The 16,092-nt window shown below is 37.7% G+C and overlaps 1 protein-coding gene across 2 annotated transcripts; it reads left to right on the top strand.

The window, feature by feature from the left end:
- Window positions 1-18: 18 nt before the first annotated feature.
- slc43a2b (solute carrier family 43 member 2b) lies at window positions 19-14,360 on the top strand. 2 transcript variants are annotated; one of them, XM_030154457.1, is made up of 15 exons: window positions 19-100; window positions 941-1,267; window positions 3,959-4,250; window positions 5,389-5,444; window positions 5,552-5,628; window positions 8,340-8,432; window positions 8,996-9,129; window positions 9,319-9,515; window positions 10,046-10,189; window positions 10,372-10,389; window positions 10,976-11,108; window positions 12,244-12,376; window positions 12,588-12,661; window positions 13,920-14,043; window positions 14,143-14,304. In XM_030154457.1, exons 2-15 carry the CDS (start codon window positions 1,108-1,110, stop codon window positions 14,302-14,304), a joined length of 1,797 nt encoding a protein of 598 aa, XP_030010317.1. In that variant the 5' UTR covers window positions 19-100; window positions 941-1,107. The 2 variants fall into 2 exon arrangements, with proteins under 2 accessions (XP_030010317.1, XP_030010318.1); XM_030154458.1 differs by lacking the exon at window positions 19-100 and having other exon boundaries at window positions 1,108-1,267; window positions 14,143-14,360.
- Window positions 14,361-16,092: the final 1,732 nt, after the last annotated feature.

The raw sequence follows: 16,092 nt of genomic DNA, 5'->3' as shown, positions 1-16,092 counted from the left end.
CTTACTATATAAATGTGGCTTTTCTCAGAAAACTGGCCAGTCACTTAGAGCACATCAGGAAAACATAGAGGCTGGTTGCATCTACCATGAGCCTTGTAGGGTAAGTAATTTACCTTCTGTGTGTCTGAAATGTGTTTATTCTGTTTTACACAAAAATGCATGACTATGACTATAAGACTTTATGTATTTACTTATTTTTTGTTAAATGAAGAGGACAACAAATTTAGATTCCTATGTAAAAAAAAAAAATATTTGTGCCAGCAATACTGAAGTGTATTTTAATACTTGAACAGAGTGTGTGTGCATGTACAGTGTGTGCCATTGTATACTGCATGAATCTGTGTGAACGTATTTGTTTATTGTTTGTCTGGCAGCTCCATTATGTTTTAGATGCACCACAGTAATTGAAGTGAAAAGTTGCGGTTGGATGGGCCTGTTAGGACAGTTTAGGGACTGTGGAGGAGTGAGAGGGGCCATGGTGTGTGGGACCAGTGAGAGAGACCCACTTTTCTCTGAAGTCCAGTTTGGACCAGTTTGCCTTCGCAGCAAACAGATAGAAACTCTGTGATGCTACCGTGCATCCGTCTGAAAGTACTGGAGCACAAATTATGTAATTTTTCCCAGCAGTACAGATATGTAGGCAGAATTGTGGGTGCAGTAGTAGGTTTCTTCACATATTATTTTCTGGCTGTTAATGTGAAATAACAGTTGCCATCCTTACATTTTATTTGCATGTCACTATTAGATATAAATTACTGAGGTGGACAAAAAGTTTGTTGTTACTGTGTTCCATAAATGGCAACCAGTTATCATTAGTTAGGTTCAAAGTTATGTAATTTTATCTTGTGATCTATAATAACTAAACCTTCAGTCCTTCAGTGACTTCAGGGATGGGCCAACTATAAAACCTCTGCTTTCATTTGGTTCTTTCTCTTCACAGATAAGTCGTCAGTGATCCTTCATCCTGAGCGTCACTCAGGGAAGCCCTCTCTGCACTGCCAGCTTGCTCCATTCCATTCCTTCTTCTTAGTCTCCTCATCAGGTTTCCTCTTTCCTGCTCTGGTTTTTCACCCTTCTTTGTCTTGAAGTTCTTTCATTTCTTCAACCATGGCTCCGACCCTGGCCACAGCGTTTGCTAGGCGCTGGTGGATGGCAGTGACCGCTATCATTGAGAATCTGCTCTTCTCTGCTGTGCTGTTGGGATGGGGATCACTGCTCATCATGCTCAAGTCAGAAGGCTTCTACTCATACCTTTGCAATGAGGAGGGTGAGTCTCCGCTCTGATACTTTAGTGTCAGCAGCCTTTGTTTAAACTTCACAAGTTTGATATTAATATTCAGTCTTACCTCTCAAATCTGTTGCATGTATTGTAAAGCTGTTGATTCTGTTGGGTTTCTGTAAATTGACTTAGAGTCTGGTTTTGACCAACTCTATATATAAAATGTCAAGAGATAACTTTTTTGTGATCTGGCGCTATATAAATAAAATTTGATTGATTGAGTGATTTCATTGGTTTTCCCCTGTAAGTCGCTTTGGAAAAAAGCGTCTGCCAAATGCGTAAACATAAACATAAACATAAACATAAAGCTGTTTAAGCCACCAGCAACCAAAAGTAACAACTGATCTAAAAACTTCAGTAGCTTTTAAACAACTAACACTATGAATACATTAGAATAAATCAGGTAAAATGCAGTTTCTCAGATCTTCAGAGACATTCAGAGGCTCTTTACTGAATGGGGAAAACCATTGTCTGCAACACTGATTTACTAACAGAATATGTAGTTTGATAAATGACAGTGGTTGCAGGCAGTAAAGGATATGTATTGTTGAAAAACTAGCTTTTAACCTCATTTTTTTTCCTGTTTAGATATAACAGCCTTTGAATATACTCTGAGCTTTCATAAACATCTACATAATTTGTAAAATAAATATAAGAAAATATCTGATTTTCACTGAAAAATGCAAAATGCAGAGGAGAATATTATAATAAATAATAATAAAAGTAAATTACCAAAGACAGGTTAAATGCAGAAAGACTTTAAGGGTTAAATTCTCGATTATTGAGAATAGCCTTAAGCATATGTTCTCTCTGGGAAAGACAAATACTTAAATGTCTTGTGACTAAGTGAAATGTACTATGATTAACCGTTGTAATGAAACTGAGACAGTAGATGTCTTCAGTCAGTGTCATCCCGAGTTAGTGTCAAAGACAGAGCAGGTTTCATTCAAGAAAAGTACAGTCAGTGTTGGTCCAGAATGTATTATGCACCACTCAGAGTAACTCAACACTGCTGCCCTTTCGCCTCCTCCATTCTTTCAGAAAACTTCACTGTTTTCTGAGGGGATGGCAGCTGTTTTTTAGGGACTCTGGAGATTAAATCTGATCATTTCAATTAAAGAGGGAGCAGGGTTTCAGGTAAAAGGAAAAAAAAGTGATCCAAAGTTAGAGTGAAGCTCCAGTGTCTCATAAACTTGACAGAGTATCTCATTTGAGATGCCCCTTTGGGTTCACTTAACTTCCAGTGGCTCCAGCTAAATCTCCATCTAAATTGAATACGTGACAGCAGACTCACTGAGGAGCAGATGATAACCAATGGAAGACTTGATGAGCTGTCTCAAGACACCAAGGGAGGTTTCTACAGTATCTTTTCAGATTCAAAGCAGCTATTGGCAGCTGTCTCCTCAAGTGCCTCATCTCAAAGATCTTTCCCCTATTTCTTCATTTCTGCACACAATGCTACCAGTCAGGTTTTTTTTTTTTTTTTTTTTTTATAAGATGAAGCAGTAAGCAAAATGAGTTTTGCTTACTCCTTGAGATTAAGCTCAGGGACAAAGGTCAGACTTACCCTTTGGACCTCAGATGACAAAATGTTTTGCACTATACTTTGAATAATGTAGCACTGCCAGACTGGTTGGATTCAGTTTTTCTACCACTCTATCACCACTCAGGAATTTACATGATTGATTTATCTGACTGGTGATTGCATTATCTGTCATTATCAGTCCACATGTGCATGATTTTCTAATCCTTTTCCTATACAAGCAGCTCAACTTGAACTTATTGAGGCTTGCTTTTCAGTTTGTTTGATCCTTAATTTACTTCAAAGGAGCATGTTAAATTTAACCTGGCTGTTGTATAGCAGAGGCTGAGGTTACATCAGTTTACAGTGTAATAAAAGGCCTATTTGTACAGAATCTGGCTGACTACTTAAGCAACTGTTAAGCGTCTGTGACTGAAGGTGACTTCCTGGAACACTGCCATAGCAATCTTATCTTGTTCTGACGATGTAAGAGAGCAGGAGTACCAGCTCAGCTCTTTCCAGACATGTGACGTGAGATAGAGGGACAAAGATATCGACAGCAGGATTTTATTACTGGTAATATGGATGTTGAAAGTCCACTGATAAAGGACAGGGACTGATAGCAAAGTGATGAGAAGAAGAAATCACAACTCTCTAAAAAAAATATATATATCACGGTATAGTCATATAATATTTAACAGCATAGTTTGGAATTTAGTGCACATTCAGCAGAGATGTGTAAGTGCATGAAGTGCAAGTTGCAATATGTGGGAGGATTTGTGGTCCTGTATGAGTTTCCACATTGCTTAACACAGCACTAGTGGATCACAAGTGGCAGCAATGTTGGACATTGGATGGCTTTGTCAAAATTCAGAATTAAAGTTTTATTGTTGTCTACATTTCAAGAGTCACTTATGGCACTGTTTTAAATGAATCACAATGTATAGCTATATAAATAAAGCAAAAGAACAGAATAAAACAAACATATGTATATAAAAATAAACAGAAATTCAGTGATACACAACTAGTAAGTTCTTTATGTGCCCCTCTTTGTCTTTGTCTGAACAGCACACAATAATTGTTTTAAGTACATAAATGTACAGTTTAACACATAAGACTTAATTTTCCTCTCTCCGTGTTTTCTGTATTTTCTTCAGGTAACAGCACTAGTTATAATCTGTCTCAGCCTTTGCCAACCCAAACACCTGATGAGTACATTGACTACTATGAGGACACTGGCGTTGTGGGTCTGGGAGATGGGGTGGAAATGAAACCACTGGTCCCTGTAGATGGACCCCTGGAGATGAACGGTTGGCTGATCTGTAAAGAGCAGGATGAGATGCTGAACCTGGCGTTCACCGTCGGCTCCTTCCTGCTCTCAGCCATCACCCTGCCACTGGGGATTGTCATGGACAAATATGGGCCTCGTAAACTTCGACTACTGGGAAGGTAAGGGGTCAGAGTTACAAAAATATGCATTTGATCCTTTATGTCTGGTGATTTCCAGTCACGTTTCTTATCTGTCCATCTTTTAAACCACCAGTCTCTGACATTTTTTACCTCCGCCAAGGAGGTTATGTTTTTGCCAGGGTTTGTTTGTTTGTCTGTTTGTCTGTCCGTTAGTGTGCAGCATAACTCAAAAAGTTATGGACAGATTTTGATGAAATTTTCAGGGTTTGTTGGAAATGGGATAAGGAAGAAATGATTAACTTTTGGGGGTGATCCGGAAGAAATCCTGGATTCTGGATCACTGAAATTTTCGTTAACATTGTGGTAAATGGGGCCAAAATTTTCGTTTCCCAATATCTCGCTTAATTATTGACCAAAACTCATGAAATTTAACTCAGGAATTGACAATGGGGTCCTCTATCACATTTCAAAGGCTGATCCGGATCTGATCCAGAAGGCGGATTTTATCTCAATTTATATAAAAAATGGGGGTGCCCTTACTTTTTGGCCTACTGTGCCTTTAATATTAAAAGCAGAAATTTCTGACAAGCGCCATCGTGTAGCTCAGTCAGTTCCGCATCGGGAGTATGCCACCGGATTTCATGTAGCTTTAATACTTAAGGAGCTAGATCCAGAAGAAAACCGCCATTACGAGAAATGTGATTTTCGTGAATAACTACTGAACTAATTAGGATTTAATTATGAATCCAGTTGCTAATGGTATGTTTTCATGGTCAAGGAATCTTAAAATATAGGTAAAATAAATATGGGACTAATATTTATGGTGGAAATCACAATATGGGGGAATTGTGCAAATCTCATGCAATTTGACTCAGGGATTTACAATGGGGTGTTCTATCAAATGGCAAAGACTGATCCGGATCTTTCAAAAAGTTATGGACAGATTTGGATGAAAATTTCAGGAAATATTGATACTGGCACAAGGAACAAATGATTAAATTTTGGTGGTGATCGGGGCGGAGGTCTGCGCTCTCAGAGTGCTTTTCTAGTTATTATAATGGAAACACAGGGATTTTTTTGGTGCAACATTTTTGTTTCAGGAAAATATGGTTAAAAGCGAAAAAGTGTTGAACTGACCCTTTAAATTGAGTAAAGAAATGTCACATTCTATTTGCAGCACATGTTTTGGACTGTCCTGTCTACTAATCGCTTATGGAGCCTACAAACCAAATGGTGAGTACATCCAGACACCGCTCATGAGTCAATTTTGACCTTAAATCACTGTACTGTACTGTGTTAGTTGTTGACAGTTTCATACGCTACCTTCATGTCTTTTGCAGAACTCTCTGTCCTCATCTTCATTGCCTTGACTTTTAATGGATTTGGAGGCATGTGCATGACCTTCACATCACTCACAGTAAGTGTGTTCACTTACATCATGATCGTTGTTTGTACCTGCTACATCATGTTTGTCCAGATGAATATTTTCTGTTTACTGTTATAGACTAGCTATCCCTTGTTTGTGTTTAATAGTTTGCCGGCTTTCCCTGTGCTCACCCTTCCCTCCTCTTGTCTGGCATTCCTGTCTGTCTCCTATTCTGTTGTCCCGTTTTGGCTTGTTACACTGGAGTCTGTGTTCCTGTGAATAGCTCTGGGTAGTAGGAGGGCTGAGAGATAACATGCTATACAGTGGTTCATCACTGGTCTCTGCATTGCTTCCTTGCAGATGCATGAACACATGCAATGAATGTAAAGCTACATACTTATCACATAAACATATCTGTATTTACATAACTGCATGTAAGTGACACATCTAGCATTGTTCTTACTTTTGTGGGAGATGATGACACAAATAGAGTTTGTCTTTGTGACATTTATTTATTTTCCAAATTGGTTAATCCTTGAGAGGGTCGTGGGGATAACGGAGCCCATCCCATATGACATACAGAGACGACTCTAATGTTCACACCTACAGATGATAGACAAGTACATGTCTTTGGATGGTGGGGGGGAGCCAGAGTAATGTACAAAGAAAGAACATATGCAGACACAAGGAGAACATACAAACTCCACACAGAAAGCTCGAACCTAAGACTTTCTTGCTATGAGGCAAGAATAAACACAGGCAAAGAGGTTGAAAGATGCCTGGAGGTAAATATTGCTACCTTGGGCTGACGCAGGCTAGATGTTTTTTCCTTTTTTAAGTGCATTCTTTGTTGCAGGGATGCTTAAAGTTCTGTTCTGTTGGCCCAGAACATTTTCAAACAGAGCTACATTTATGTGACAAGTCAAAAAAATATTGTATACACAGGCACAAAGAGGTTTAAAGGTTTTTGTGATGAAACAAGCTAGCTGTTTTCTACCGTCTGCAGTGCGTTCTTTAGAGCAAACTATTTTCTAAATGTTTTATTTTGTTTGCTGGTTTGCTGTTGTTTCAAGAGTTCCTTAAATGCAGCAAAAGCATACAACTTCAGTGCAATGGCAGCTATTAAATGTAGTCAAATATGTTTTCTCTGTCATGACGCCTAAGTCATTTATAAGGACAATAGACAGTGAGGCTTTTCATTTTATTGATTGTATCTGCTAAACATTTTTTCTGTTAAATTCTGAGTTACCCCTGGACAAACAAGTATCCTGTCTTAGAATTGGTCTCATCTCTACTGGAAAGTTTAGCCTGAGAGAAACATTAGACACCAAATAACATGCTCTCTAGGATTCACAGAGGTCAAAGGGTCACCTCCTCTCCATTCTTTTGCATTCATCCCCTGCGGTTCATCAGCCCTCTGTTCCCTCCCCTTGCCATCAGTCATCAACCTACAGTGAACCACACAGGAGTCCAGGGCTGCACCATGGTGATGCTGTTCACAAAAGAGGGGCTCAGCTCCAGTAAATCTGCCAATAAAATGCTCCTTTTCTATACCACCACAGGCTGTTGGGCTACATTTTTCATCTCCTGTGTGTATTTCTTGAAACACCCAAATCTCTTAATTAATCCCACTCTTAATCACTACCACTAACACTAATGTCAGTGATATAAAACCATGAGTTACAGATCTGTTTGCTGCTTTTACAGTGCAAGGAAAGTCCTTAAAGTCCAAGTCCAAAACCAGGTTTTCACCATACGTCCTTTATACGCAGCATTCTGTACTTAAAAACCTTAGTGTTGGGTTAATCATTAGATTAAATAGTGTTCTGTGCCTCCTTGATCATGACTTTACCTCAGACCTCAGGCATTTATTCTAAGCTAAGAAGGAGTTTAAGGGTTACTGGGTAATAATCAACTGACACTGCAGATGTCAGGTCACCTTCCCACTTCACGTTAGCTGCTAATGTATCTGTAATATTATATTGTAATAGCTTTTTAAGTACTGCTTTTGATATTGTTAGAAACTAATGAAATTTGAGTGTCCCACTGCTGCAGCGTGCATACTTTCTCAGTTCAGTATATGCACACGCACACCTCTGCTTCCTCAGTCTTATGTAATTGAATGCGTTTGTTGTTGTTCAGTCTCTTGAAAATAGAACAGCTTGTGAATGCCTTTGTATGTGGATGTTTTTCCACCCCCTGTCTTCTCGTTCCTAAAATTTATCTCCCTGCACTGTTTTCTTGTTCCTCAGAGGGGAGTAAAAAAAAAATTAAACTGAACATCCTGCCAGTCCCATTAACAGTCTCTAGTAATTGTCCTTAAACATCATCTCCTCACCTCAGTCACCCTGTCCGATTGTTTCAGCTGTATACAATTTGTCATCAGTGCTTTCATGTCGCATACTGAGCAGCTGTGTGTGTTATGTCATGCTGTTTAGTATTGCTTGTTCCAGTGTTCTAGCGCGTCATTCTGCATAGTTTTATGTTCTCTGATGTTCTTTCTGTTGAGCCTCCTCTGCTTGTTAATTGGTTCCCTGCTCTGCACTCTGACCCCAGTGTTAGTAGGAACTGTCCTCATACTGTTCCCAGTCTGTCCTCAGCCTTCAGTGTAGAACAACCATTTCACAGCTAGACATCACCATGTTCTTGACAGTTCATTATTTTAACTTTTCTATTTACTTACACCTATATGCAGTAATGGTTTCAGATATAATTTATGAAGTTATCAGCTCTAATGGTGCTCTTTTTACATTTTTATCCAGTTGCCTAACATGTTTGGGGATCTTCGCTCCACCTTCATCGCCCTCATGATTGGCTCATACGCTTCCTCAGCTGTCACATTCCCTGGTGTCAAGGTAAAAAACGCAATAAAACACTGACACTCACCTTCAAACACTCATTGTTCTGTACAGTATTTACTGTTACAATCTTTCTGAGTAACTGATGCCTGCTGTTGATAGACTGCAGCTGTGTCATACTGCAGTTTTTCAAGGTTCATTCCACCTGTGTGCATTTCTGTATTATTATCTATGTGTGTCATGAGACCTCATTAGTAAGCAGAATATTTTTTTCTGCAACAAATCAATACAAATACTGGCATTGAATCAATATTACAAATAAATGTCACCAATGTATTTTTCATTATGTATTACATTGTGGATCTAGAATCACAGCAAGACTATTAATTTATGCCAATTTTATTTGAAAAAATATCAAATTGAAGGAAAAAGGTCCCAATATTTACATTTGACAGATACCATTTTTTTAAATTAAAAAACAACAGACAAGAGAAGAAAAAGAAAAAAGAAAAATACTGAAAAAAAGACAAAAAAAAAAAAAAAATACATGTAACACTAAATCTGATCTCAGATTTCCATAGTCTTTCTTCTATTTATTGCTCATGTTTTGGTGTTTCCAGGTAATCTATGATCTCGGTGTGCCTTTCATCACCATTCTGGTTGTGTGGGCGGCCTGTGCTGGCCTTGTCTTCCTGAACTGCTTCTTCAACTGGCCACTGGAGCCGTTCCCAGGACCAGAAGACATGGACTATACGTGAGTGTATATAAGCAGAAATATGCAGTCACATCCAGAGATCATACATAGCAGAAATCCAACATATATGTATGCATGCACTTACAATTTTTCTTGCTTAACTTGTGTAGATTGTCATTCTCTTTGTCTTTGTCTTTGTGTTTTCACTTTCCTATAAAACTTTTAATATTTTTTTCCTCTCGTGCTTAGTGTGAAGATCAAATTCAGCTGGTTGGGTTTTGACCACAAAATCACTGGGAAGCAGTTCTACCGCCAAGTGACCACAGTGGGCCGCCGTCTGAGTGTGGGCCACAGCTTGAAGCAGGACGACCTGCCCACTAAGGAGGGCCACAAGCTCTGTCTCTCCACCATGGACCTAGAAATGGACTGCAAGCCACAAGAACAATGTAAGCATGTATAGGGGTATGAAAGATGCTTAATGTACCAAAGCTTGTAAAAGTTATAGTAACATTTATTACCCCGCCCCCCAAATGGGAAGCAAGGGGTATTGTTTTTGGCTCGGTTTGTTTGTCTCATTGTTTGTTTGTTTGATTGTTAACACTCTAGCAGCAAAACTATTGGTTAAATTCATACCAAATTGGGTTTATAGATTGCCAGCGACTCAAAATAGATGTCATTACATTTTGGGAAAAGTAGGGCAAAGTTTCCATTTTTTTATGAATTTTATATTCATATTTTTACCATTTACTTATAATGGGCAAAATTAAAGTGTCTATAAAAGCATCAATTTTGTTTCAATTTACTTCAAATCTGGCACATATATACAGGCAATTGATTTGCTGACATCACCACACGCAAAGACATGATGACATCAGTTAGATCGATGCCAAAATAAGCTATAATCCGTGCGAGGGGTGGGGTTTGTTGTGTTTGACGCCACTTATTTATCGATTATTTCTCTTGGATGTCTTTGCAGCTCAGTCCTTCCTGAAAAGCATCACCAGCCCCATCTTCATTCTCAGTTTGGTGACCATGTCAGTCACTCAGCTTCGCCTTTTGTTCTACATGGGAGCCATGAACAATGTGTTGGAATCGCTCACTGATGGAGACCTCAACACAGGTTAGTAGATCTGCATTTATTCTTATGTCTTTACTCAGTGTTTAGATAAGCATGATTAAAAGTTCAGAACATCTTGTGTGTTTTGCATACCTTTATGCTCTTGATGTGTGATGTGTGTCTAATAAAATGACTTAAATAACTTAAAAGCAGCTGAACTTACATGGATTTGATTAAATTTTCAGTGGAGAGGATGGAAGTCGGTAAGATTAAAGACCTAATCTTGTATCTATTAATTAACCTTCACTTTAATTTAACCTCCATCTTAGCATGGAGCATTAGCATAGTCCTCACAGTCTAATTTAGATTATAGCTGTAGTTTCTGCAGTTTTCTGCAGTGTAGGTAATCAGCTCATTATTTCATCTTTGCTGTTTTCCATGTTAATAATTTAGCCCCTCATCTGTGAAAAATCACCATGCAGCATTTTTAGTATTTATTAACTACAAATGCCCCATAGAATCCACAGAAGGTACACTGAGCACTTTCACATGACGTACTTCATTTATCATTATTTGCTTATCATTACTATCCCAGCCATAAACTCCCTCATGTGAGCATTGCATTGACTTTTGAACTGCCATTTTCTCCATATGAGCCGTTGTTTCACTTAATACATCTCTACAGAATGACTAATAATTAACTGTACCATTATAGTCATTAACCAGGTAGAAAAAGACCCAGGGCTTTTCACCTTTTCCTCTAACCCTTTTCATTATTCTTATTCTCTAACAATCCATTGTGAACATCTATGTTAATGTCTTTCTTCTTGTTATTGAATCATGTCACAGTGAGTTTATACTCCTCCATCTTTGGCGTGCTGCAGCTGCTTTGCCTGATGACCACTCCTGTGATTGGTCAGATAATGGACTGGAAACTGAAGGACTGTGATGATGGAGAAGCAGAAAAGAAACCCAGCAACAAGTGAGTAAAACTTTAAATGTAAGCAGTCAATAATGCACAAGACATAATTGAACTGATTTTTATGCAGCCCTACATTTGTGAAAATGTTATGACACACAGCCAATATAGGTTTGAGCTTTCTTTAACTTTGCATTGTGATTAACCCATAAAGACCCAGAGCTACTTTTGTGGCAGTTCCCAAATGAATTTTTCTCTCTATTTAACCTTTCGTAAGTGATTTATCACCATTTATTGTAATATTATCTTCTTTATTTTGCATTTCAGTAAAAATCTGGTATTTTCCTTTATTTAATTCACTGATCATGTAGATGTTCATCAAAGCTCAGATTAAAGTTGATGGTTATTAAATCAAAAACAAAGAAAACTGAAGAAAAATGTACTTTTTCAGCAAAGATATCATTAACTGAACAAAAAAACACACGTGTCCATTCACTGTCATCGATCAATTTCCATGGGTTTTACCACTGAATCAATGTTGTAGAAGATGACAGTGTTTCCTTGGTAATGACGGAGCCTCTGAACATCCAAATGGGTCATGTCTGATGACCATGAAAAGATGACAAACTGCATTTTACACCAATTATTTTTGCATGTATTGATCGGATTGGTGGATTAATAGTTATTAAACATTTTATATCAGTAGATGGTTTGGTCGCCAGGGACTGTTTGGGTCTTTATGGGTTAAAACAAACAAAAAAAAAAGTTAACTTGAATTAAACTTGGTCTTGCATAGGTACCAGTCACAAGAGAGTTATGTGATTCATCTACAATATAAATGTAACTGCAATGCTGAGTAAATATTCGTTAAATTACAGGCAAAAGGTTTAAAAGCAGAATTTAACATCCAATACAGAATTATTGGTGACCGTAAATGCCTTCCAGTTCTAAAAATTCAACAATATTTTTCTTCTAAAATCAAAAAACTGCTCTAATATTATTGATAGATAGATAGATAGATAGATAGATAGATAGATAGATAGATAGATAGATAGATAGATAGATAGATAGATAGATAGATAGATAGATAGATAGATAGATAGATAGATAGATTGACTGATTGATTGCATTGCAAAGGTAATATTCATAACAACGGTGAATTAATCTTTCTTTTTTTCTTTTTGCTTTTACATCTTAGGTTGGAGCCAATGAAAAAACGCAGAGACAAAAAAACTCAGAAGGTGACCAATGCCCTTCGAGCATTCGTCCTCACAAACGTCCTTCTAGTGGGCTTTGGAATCACCTGCCTTGTGCCCAATCTGCCCTTACAGGTGAGTCGACTTAGATTGCACACACACATCCAACTTACTGATATGCATTTGTATAGGCTACCATCCACACAAGTAGTTTCGTAACACCACCTCAGTATGTAATTGCTGACTCAGAGAAAGACAGAGATAGAGAAAGGAAAGCAAATGAAGATAAATGTGCTTCTGTGTGCTCCTTTCTTTTCTGTTGACCCTTCTAAATGTGTTTCCTCAGATTGTGTCATTTGTCTTACATACTGTTGTGAGAGGATTCATTCACTCTGCTGTTGGTGGCCTCTATGCTGCTGTGTAAGTAACATCTAAAATCACACCACACCACAAAGCTGCAATACATAATAAAAATGATGGGAAAAGTTTTTGGATTCATAGAAAAGTACTAATACTGCACTGTGAATACTCCACTAAATGTAAAAATAATGCCTTTCAAACTTTTCTTAAGTAAAAGTATGTATCATTAGCTAAATGTATGTAAACTATGAAAAGTAAAAGTACTCCCTGACAGTTTTTTTTTAAATTATTATTAAACATGATATTACTTCTCCATTATTGTGCATAACTGTGGTCTATGATCAAGGTTAAGCTTTTTTGACTCACTATATACTGTTATTAACCCATAAAGACCCAAACATCATCCACCGATGACCAAAACCATCGACTGATATACACTGTTTAATACCTGTTTATCCACTAATCCTATCAATACATGTAAATAATTGGTGTAAAATGCAGTTTGTCATCTTTTCATGGTCATCAGATATGACCCATTTGGACATTCAGAGGCTCTGTAGTGAATGTGGAAACAGCGTCATTTTCTACAACATTGATTCACCAGTAAAACCCATGGAGGTGGATCAATGACAGTGGATGGAGACACTGGGTTAATGTTCAGTTTATGATAGATTTGACAAAAAAAGTCATGTTTTCTTCAGTTTTCTCTTTTTTTGATATAATAACCCTCAATTTTAATCTGGGCTTTTATGAACATCTACATGATCAGTGAATTAAATATGGAAAATACCTGATTTATATTTAAAAATGCAAAATACAGAGCATAATATTAGAATAAATGGTGATAAATCTGTTAAGAAAGGTTCATTTGGGAACTGACACAAAAGTAACGCTTGGTTTTTATGGGTTAATTCAATCTAAAGGAATGCATTGCTTTCTATAAGATGTTTGTAGCATCACTATACTGTAAGAATCACATATCTGTGAAAAATTACCATTCTGACCTGTTTTCAGCTGTGTGACAATGTATTTTTCAGCAAATCTGAGGGAGTTTTTTTTAACAATTAGCTTTAGAAAGTAGACTCATAAAAGCAACTTGAGCTGGAAAAATTGCATTGCCCTCTGAGATGTAATGGGATAAAAGTATAAAGCTGCAGAAAAAGGAAATCCTCCTGTAAAGTCCAGGCACTCATATGTGTACAGCACTTGAATAAAGGTAGTTTCATTTCACCGTTGGTGCATAGACACGCAGTAGTCTTCTGGATGTGGTATCCTCCTTATAAGAAGCTTAACCTGTGTGACTCTTGTGGTGCTGCAGGTATCCTTCCTCCCAGTTTGGAAGTTTAACCGGCATGCAGTCTTTGGTCAGTGCTGTGTTTGCGTTGCTGCAGCAGCCACTGTTTCTGGCCATGATGGGACCCCTGGAGGGAGATCCACTCTGGGTATGAACGCACATAAACACACACACACACACACACTTTAAATGCTTACACACACATTTTAAGCCCTCAGGTGTGGCTAAATCCAGTTTTGTCCTCCAGGTCAATGTTGGACTGTTTGGCCTCAGCATGCTGGGCTTCTTGCTGCCTCTTTACCTGATCTGCTACAGACGAACCCTCTACAAAGCACAAGAGGAAAAGGAGAACAACGCCAAGATCTACATTAAAATCAATGGCTCTGATATTCCCGAAGCCTTTGTTTAGAGACGAGTAATGCAGTGACACTTCTAATGAATGACCAGTGACAATACATTCACACACACACACACACACACACACACTCACACATACAAATATCACATTTTCACATGTAATTATGATCCCAACTATACACACAACAAACACCCGCATCTTGTTCCTCAGAATCTCAAAAGATGAAATGATGCTGTGGTTGTCACGGAAACAAGTCCATCGGACAGTTGATGAAACAAGGGAAAAGAAGAACGAGCAAGAGGAAAGACTGTGAAAGGAAAGAGGCAGTAGGCCTCTACATCCCCCCAAACCCTCTGCCATCTCTTTCTATTCCCTTCAGTACGTTAGGGCAGTTCTGTTCCATGTGAGACTGCTTCACTATTCCCTTTTCAAGCAGAAGATGCAGAAAAAGCCTTGAATTTCACCCCTCTGAACACATTTGACTCAATGTCACCACCGCCAACAACCTTTCTATTTCTACTGAATTTTTTGTCCTTCATGTTTGTTATGTGCTCTGACTGTAAATCGTCATGATTGGAAATCCCTTAACACGGTGCTACCTAATTACCGAATAACTCGTCAGATGGATTGTTTTGCAGGAACAGTTAGTTTAAAGCAAGTGTGGACTAGATGACTTTAATGGTGAAAAGGAGAGAAGGGCCATGTTGCTGATGGCAAATAGAAAAGACAGATATATTGTGGTAAATTCTGGAGACTTATATTTTTTTCATTTTTAACATTTTCTTACAGCATGAGCATACTGTTGAATAGAACATATTGGAATATTGAAAGAGAAGATCAGTCTTCTAGTGCTTTAACTGTCTATGTTAGATTATCAAAACTGAAGTATGTATTTTGCTTTAAGTGAAATATGTATTTTTAGAGTATTTATTATTTGTTGCTTGTATTAGTTTCCTATTTATATTTAAGTTCACCAGATGTGCCTTTTCAATATAGCTTCATGTAAAAGAGGTTGGTAACGTGTTTGCAGCAACATGTTTACTATGTACAGTTCATGTGATGAAAATGGGCTCCTCTTTTGCCATTAAAACTTTGCATGTTTTTTTTTTTTTTTTAAATACATTTGCATAACATGGTTCCTATGCTTTTGCATGTAGTCAGTATTTCTTTCAGTCCACCTACCCTGTCTTGAGGGAAATTCAGCACTTTAAACCCTTTTAATGCCTTAAAATTTTCACACAAACTCTCTCCAGTGCCTTTATTGGAAGATAGTCCGACTTAATTTTTGAGCTTTTCCTACCTGCATATATGTATTTATTTTATGCTACACTCGCTCTTTAATAGATTTTGTGATGTTTATAAATTGTACTGTGCAGGTAACAACATGCGTCTGTGAATGCATGCTGTGTTGTTTGCATAGAACTATTTTCTATGTCACTGAAGGCAATGTAAAGGCGTTTTGTTATGGAGACTTTTCTGTTAAAGTGTGTTAGAAGTCATGAGGGTTAATAAAGCTGTTTCAGTCTGTTGTAAAGCTTGCTTCATGTACTGTTCACATTGCACAAAGGTTCACTTTAGTCATGTTATGCTTTTTACCTGGTCTCAGAAGTTATACAGTACTGAGAAAATAATGATCCTGTTTGAAGTGGTTGGCTATTCTTTATTAATACATTTACAATATAGAGCTCAGAAAGTTCTTCAACCCTCAGACCTACCCAGCCACCAACAACCAAAAGTATCTGATCTAAAATGTTTAATAATTGTTGAACCACTAATTCTATCAATACAGTTAAATAATTGTGGTAAAATTCAGTTTCTCAGATTTTCATTGTCATTAGA

The sequence above is a fragment of the Sphaeramia orbicularis genome, chromosome 14, assembly GCF_902148855.1.
Source record: "Sphaeramia orbicularis chromosome 14, fSphaOr1.1, whole genome shotgun sequence".
NCBI classification, from domain to species: Eukaryota; Metazoa; Chordata; class Actinopteri; order Kurtiformes; family Apogonidae; genus Sphaeramia; species Sphaeramia orbicularis.
Note: the sequence above shows the minus strand (reverse complement) of the source record. Positions and strands in the feature narration are given on the sequence as shown.

What these genes read in the sequence shown, in the direction of transcription:
- slc43a2b (XM_030154458.1), top strand. Translation starts at nt 1,108, where the DNA reads ATGGCTCCGACCCTGGCCACAGCGTTTGCTAGGCGCTGGTGGATGGCA. An exon ending in ATACCTTTGCAATGAGGAGG is followed by an intron (nt 1,268 to 3,958) that starts GTGAGTCTCCGC and finishes TATTTTCTTCAG; the next exon opens with GTAACAGCACTAGTTATAAT. An exon ending in TGCCCAATCTGCCCTTACAG is followed by an intron (nt 12,377 to 12,587) that starts GTGAGTCGACTT and finishes GTGTTTCCTCAG; the next exon opens with ATTGTGTCATTTGTCTTACA.